The 6,758-nt window shown below is 60.0% G+C and overlaps 1 protein-coding gene across 1 annotated transcript in view; it reads right to left on the minus strand.

Moving 5' to 3' along the window:
- Window positions 1–5,051, minus strand: part of TMEM201 (transmembrane protein 201) — a gene marked incomplete at its 5' end in the record, with an annotated part of 18,802 nt that extends 13,751 nt beyond the window's left edge. Inside the window, 5 exon segments of the mRNA XM_014586585.2 lie at window positions 582–785; window positions 1,312–1,664; window positions 2,667–2,843; window positions 4,070–4,264; window positions 4,931–5,051. Coding sequence (XP_014442071.1) covers window positions 582–785; window positions 1,312–1,664; window positions 2,667–2,843; window positions 4,070–4,264; window positions 4,931–5,051 — 1,050 coding nt within the window.
- Window positions 5,052–6,758: the final 1,707 nt, after the last annotated feature.

Raw genomic sequence — 6,758 nt, forward strand, 5'->3', positions numbered from 1 at the left:
GGAATCAGGCAGGGACTTTGCTTGACCCTGGCCATCTCTGCTGGGCAGCCAGGCCATGCACAAAGGGCCTGCCCTGTAGCCACTGTCACTGCCCCTGTGTCGGGGCCTCAGGGAGGACAGGCTATAGGAGAGGCAGAGAACAGGACTGCACTCTCACCCGAAAGTGCCAGCGCCAGGAAAGGGTCGTGGCTGGGGAGGGGGTGCCTGGAGCTGTGAGCAGAAGTCATGGTAAGATGCAGGCTGTGTGGGGCTGCCCATGTTCTGGTCACCAGGGCAGTAAAAGAAAAGGTCTTTGGCCAGAGAAATGGCAGCAGTGGTGAGCAGCTACAGTGCACACATTTAAGGAGTTCCTTAGGTCAGGGGACGGCTTGGAGGTGCCGTACAGGAAAGTGGGGGTGGGATGGCTCCTTAGGGCAGTGGAGGGACTAGGTCACACCTGGGGCTCTTGGGGCTCTTGGGTGGGGTGGGTGGGAGTGAGTCAGGTAAGAAGACAGAGGCGCCCTGCTCCAGGCCCTGCACAGCCCTGGGCCTGTCCGTCTGTCTGTCCGTCCTCCCCCCGCAGTCACTGCTGCTTCTCTGACCTTCGGGGCCGTAACCTCCGTGGGCCCGTTGCCTTCCTTGTGGCCACGGCTGCTGTGAAGCCCACCAGGCAGCACAGGGACGTGGTGCTGAACTTGAGCGTGTCTAGCCAGCTGGGCGAGGCGGCCTGTAGGTACTGCTCGGCCAGGTGCAGCCCCAGCAGCAGGGCCCACAGGCAGGTAGAGAAGGCATCAATCCTCCGGAGCCTACAGGGGAGAGCAGGGGTGGAGTGAGTACCCATGGGGGCCCCGACCCTTCTGCTTCCTACCTGTCATCCACTCCCGGCCCTGCTCAAGGGCAGAACCCAGAACCAGGGGAGTGTGGCCCCGATTCCTCTTCTAATACTATATGTTGCCAGGCTCGGAGCAGCTCATGTTTCTACAAGCCTCCATGTTCCAGCATGAGATGGGGCTAGGAAAAGCCTAGAGTGACTGAGTGGAGTGATGACAAAGGCATAGCATTTGTGCAGGGCCTGCTACTGCTCAGGGAAGGAGAGCAAGGGCCCAAGGGCCCCCACTTGAGCCCCACAACCCATGAGGCAGCCTTTAGACAGAAGGCTGAGGTGGAGTAGCAAGGCCCTGGGCCCCAACTACAGCGGGTGGGTCAGTGGCGTACTGGTGCTGGGTGCTGCTGCCACCACTAAGGCAAGTCATCTGCTGCCCCACCCGGCCCAGGAGGCTCCCATCCCCCAGAGGACACTGTGGAGTCCAGCCTGAGGCTGTGTGCACTTACCTGATGCGCCCAGCCAGCAGCATGGCCAGCAGGCAGGTGAGCAGGCCCAGAGCCACGACGCCTGTCTGGTGGCTCTGCCCGAAAGCCCAGGCCTCATGCAGCTTCTCCACCGCGTGGTTGGGCAGCAAGCCCAGCAGCTGCCTCCAGCCCTCAGCCCCAGGGCCAGTGCCATTGTCGGGTGCTTCTGAGCCATTGCCACCAGGTGGCAGGGCTGGGGGCAGGGTGGCTTCTGGGGCAAAGGGGTCACTGGTGCCATACAGTGCAGTGGTTAGCAGGAAGGCACAGGTCAAGAAGGCGAGGGCGCGGAGCAGAATGACCTGGACTGGGGACTTCACCGCGGAGGAGCAGAAGCTCTGAGGGAGGAAAGGTGGCAGACAGGTCAGCAAGATGGGAGTCCCCCAGAGTCATCCCTGCGCCCACTACTGTGGGGTCCGACCAGGTTCTGACGACCAGAGGGGCCTCCTCCGGAGCCTGCACCCCACGCACTATACTGTGTTGAAGGCTGTGCCTGACTCTTGCTGCAGGGCCTTCCAGGACACCACAAGTTCTGTGCGGGGTGTGGTTCTGGTCTCTGCTCTCCTTTTATAGGTCTTTGAGAAAATTTTCAATCATTTTGTCAAGTGCTCACCAAACATTCCTGTTGGGATTTAACTGGAACTGATAGAGAACTCTGGCCAAGGTGAAACTCAACAAGCACAGTAACATTAGTCTAGGAACCTGACTAACAAGGTTCTTGAGGACAAGAACCAAAGGTCCGCCTGCTGTCCTGAGGTGCAGCCACCACATAGGTGCCATGGCCGTGCGGTCAGGGGCCCAGCCGCAGACTGGGAGCACACACCCACTGGACCCAGAACATACCTGGGGAACTGAGGGATGGGTAGTAGTTTCTGGGAAGAGGACAGTGTTACTTTTAAGTTTACTCCTTAAGGCACCTGATTAGTATAAACAACCGGAATAGTCCGCTAATTGAGTACCGTGATAAAAACTAGTTTTGGCCTGACGGTCCTGGGTTCAAATCCCAGAGCCAGTGCACACCAGGCACAAGCACTCACGAGTTTCTTAGCCTCCCAGGGTTTGGTTCCCAAGCTGTAAATGGGGGCCATGGTGCCTGGCATGCTAGGGTGAAGGGATATACATCGGGAAAGAGCTCAGACCCAGCAGACCCAGCAGGGCAGCCCAGACGCCCATGTCAGGTGTGTAACGAACACATCACGGTCCTTGGCAACACCTGTCCTAGCCGAGGACATCACAGGCCTGAGGGCTGACTGTTTCCCCAGGGAGAGCTGCCCTCTGCACCCCAGCCCTCTGGGAGAATCCCTCGCTGCCTAAACGCCCCACAGATGCCCGCCTCGGACCTGCCCATAGGTCTGGTCAGCCTCCCGGCGTTTGAACTGGTGGCTGAGCAGCAGAGCGCGGAGCTGGCGGTTCTGGTGCTTGATGTAGTACTCGACGGCTGCCTGGCATGGCCGGCACAGCTTGTACATCTGCTCCAGGTGGTGCCGGTACACCTCGATCTCCTCGTCGTACTTGCCCTGCGGGGTGGGGGACAGAGGCTCCAAGTCTGCAGGGAATCTGAGTTCAGGTCCCGGCCCTGCCACTTACAAAGGATGGACCGTGGACAAGTCATCCCTACCCTGACCTTGCTCCCCACTCTGTCCAGCAGGACAAATGGTCGCATATGTGATGGTATGGGCCATGCAGGCAGGGGGCAGAGACACTGTCGAGTTTTGCTTATCCAGAGAGGCACTTGGAGGCTGGGTGCCTGTCCCTTGAATCCCCAACTTTGGGAAGTTGGGTGAGTGTTGGCTCCTGACTGATACCGCCTGGACTCAGGCAGATGGGTAACCCAGAAACAGGATCTGCCCTTCCCCTCCAGCTAGCCCTGAGCCTTAGTGGGAGCTGAAGGGTTCTATGCTTCTAGAATAGCCCAGGAGAAAAAAACGCTGTCCCTACTCTCACTGCAGCAATGTACCCCTCCCTCCCTGTTTCCCAGAGAACCACGCATTTTGGTCTGGAGAGGCTGGGAGGGTTATTAGTGTGAACTCTTGCCGGGACCAAGCATACCAGAAAAGCAGCCTGGGTGCCAAGTCACACCTGCTTCCCCTTCCTGCAGAGTCCCCATCTGTCCCTGCCTGGGCCCTCCACTCCTATTCTCCTCTCTTTTTCCCAGGCTGGATGCTGGGAAAGCTGACAGGTCTGTCTCTGGAAGTCACTGGACCCTCAGCCTGGGAAAGGTCTGGGGGTGGGGTGGGCAGGCAGGAGGAGCCATGTAACAAGGCTCCTAGATTCTATGAGCCCGAGGGAGGCATCCTCCCAGCTCAGTCCAGCTCTAATATCGAGCCTCTCAGTAGCACGGAGACAGAAGGTAGGAACTTTCTCCACTAACTCTCAGAACAGACTACCCAGCTGCTCCCAGGCAAGACTGACACAGAGAGATGGGGACAGGACGGATGGGTCCTGTCCAGAGCCCAAGCACTCTGTGCCCCCTGCCCAGAGACAAGCCCCTCTAGACCAGCAGGCACTAGGTTTCCATGGTGTTCCCACCGTACGTGGAACCCAGACTACACCCAGAGAATGTGAGCAGTGACGCGACAGAGCAGCGTGGCTCCACCTGAGATGAAAGAAATAGCACACCACGGAATGTGGGGCCAGTGTGGGGTCGGGGTGAGGAAGGGCCCTCTGGCACCCAGAACAGAGAAGCTGCTGTCTTATGGGGCAAAGGCTGGTGGCCCAGGCGGTCCCTCCCTCAGGGCCTCACCTCCTCGCGCGGGGTGAAGGCGGCCAGCTGCTTGATCTTGGTGGTCTGGTGGTGGCTGCACCTCTTGCACAGCAGGACCTGGCTGCTCACCCACTGCTGTGGCTGTGTGGGGTCGCGGAGGCTGGGCACGCTGCTCACCACGTGGTTCAGGTGCTCCATGTATTGGGCAGGGATGGGCTTGTTGTAGTCGCCGTTCTGGGGGAGGAAGTGGGATTGTGGTCAGCAGGAGCCCTGTCCCAAGAGGCAGGCCTCCCCACTGGCTCGGGTCTGGTGACAGCCCCGTGCAGAGCTGCCCCCAGGAGGTGGTGGTGGATCTTAACACTCCTAATTCTTTCCTTCTTCACGTGTGACACGGTAGCCTTTCTTCTGAAGAACTTCACCTGGAACCCCGAAGGCCTGGGTGCTGAGAGTGAAGCCACCCAGCCTGAGCGCAGGGCAGGGCCTGTAGCCCGCCTCCTGCCCACACACTTCTATCTGGTTGCATCCCTCAGACTCCCCCAGCTCTCGGACCTTAGCCGGCCAACCAGGATCTAGCACCGAGGCGGGCAGCCATGGCTGTGGGCTGGCTGCCTGCTTTCCCAGGTAAGTGTGGCTGGAACACAGAGCACGTTTGCTGACTCCTGGTCTAGCGGTCTGCAGAGCCAGGACGATCTGGCTTTAAACCCTGTATCTGCCCACTTTAGCAGTATGACTTAGGATGAGTCGCCACGGCTTCCTGAGCCTGGTTCCTCCTCCTCAAAAGGCGTGGAGATGAGAGTTCTGTGAAAGTGTGCAAGGCCCCTGCTCAGGGCCTGGCAGGGAGCAGGGTGGCCTCCAGGTGCCGTCTCAGGAGACCAGTCCCGCCTGCGTGCCTGGACGCACCTCCTGGAAGCCGTTGTACTGCTCGCAGTGGGGGCAGTCCCAGCAATTGCGGTTCCCGTAGGGCACCAGCGTGTCTTGGTTGCAGAACCAGCAGTTGACTGTTGTATGTGTCGGCTTCGCCCTGTGGACCGAGGACAGTGGCGTCAGCTGAGAAGACACTGACACAGGTCGATGGGAGGCCACCAGGAAAGTGGGATCTGGCGCTCCAGACGGGAGACTCAAACGAATGTTGCCATGTCTGCCCGAGAATGGGCCTTCTCAAGGCAGAACACCTCTCAGCAGGCAGCTAGGGATCCCAGTGCCACCAACTCCTGGTGTCCTGGGGCTCAGACAAAAGGGACAACAGGGGATACGGCTGGCTAGGTCACAGGGCTGACGTGGAACCGGTTCCAGGCCTGCCCCAGGCTATGGAAACGGTGCTCCCCAGGAGGCACAGAGTCCCTAGGAGTATGAGGGCCAAGGAGGCTGTGAGGACTAGTGACAGCTGCCAGTCCAGGGCCCACGCTCCCTGTGGAGGAGACAAGGGCGGGCAGGCCACAGTGGCCCTCACTGGCCACACATGCAGTGACAGGTGGGAACTGTGGGGTAATCCTGGCCTAGACACTGGGGGATCTGTACCCGCCTTGCTGGCTGGGGGTACTACGGGGTGGCGGGTACACAGCAACTGCCCAACAAACCCCTCCAGTCCCAGAAATCTAGCAGCAGCTGTTTGAGCCCTGGCCTCGCCTCCCAGCTCCCCCGCGGGCAGCTCCTCACACAGGCCGTCGGCAGAGCCCTCCCTCCTACCACCTGGAGTCCCAGGCTCCGCCAGCCTCAGGGCTCCAGCCTGCGCAGTGGGAGCACTCAGAGCACCGACGGGGGCCGCGTGCTCCAAGGGTGCAGTCACACACTGGAAGGTGCCTGGCAACGTGGTGGGCCAGCTCTCTGTGGGGCTTGCCATGGCTTCTGACACCACCACAGCTGCCTAGTCCCCTCCTCCTGCCAACCACAGGCAGGTTAAGGGAGTTCTCTTCTCACCTGCCAGCCAGGAACAAGTACACCCCCCTCACAGGACATGGCTCGTAGAAAGTGTCGGACAGTTCCTGGCCTGGGGTCAGTGCTCAATACACAATAGTAACATGGCGGGTGGGTGTAGAAAGAGGCTGGGGAAGAGGAGATGAGGCCAACCCTCAGGGAAGGCCCATGGGGTAGCCTGAACATCCTCTGACACTCGCTTCCACGCACCTCCCCAGCTCAGGCCGAAGCCCTCACAGTGGACCGGAGGGATGGACTGCTACATCTTGTCAGCAGCACGGAGCAGGCAGGCAAGGCCCGAGGGGCACTGTGCCCATGGCTCCCAGTGAGTCATTTTACTTCCTGGAACCTCCATCTTACTCCTGCTCCAGTCAAATGGGGATGCCGAGAGTCCCTGCCCCAAGAGAGCCTACTGTGAGGACGGGAGAGAAAGCAGGAAAGCGCCTAGTGTGGCAGGCAGTGCTCCAAGTTTTGATGCAAACGGCAGTGGGCGGAGGCCTCCGGCGTCAGCCATGGAGGGGCCTGGAGCCTGGAAACCGCTCTGCTGCGGTGTCCGCACTTGGCATGCCTGGGCAATTAGGCACTTGGCTTCCTCTGCTCATTTGTACCTGCTCTACAGGCATCTTTGTAATTGTGCACAGGGCATGTCCTGCTGGGTGATGCCTGGGCCGAGGGACCTCTCTAGCTACCCCTCCATACCCTCAGCTACTCCCAACCCCGAGCCCTTGGGCCTCGGGTCTGGGACAAGGCTCTGCATCATATGCCTGGGTGCTGGGCCCCTCCACCCTTACAAAGGGCTCTTGGTCCTCTTACC

This window comes from Tupaia chinensis, unplaced genomic scaffold (genome assembly GCF_000334495.1).
Source record: "Tupaia chinensis unplaced genomic scaffold, TupChi_1.0 Scaffold000146_1, whole genome shotgun sequence".
Classification (NCBI taxonomy): Eukaryota; Metazoa; Chordata; class Mammalia; order Scandentia; family Tupaiidae; genus Tupaia; species Tupaia belangeri.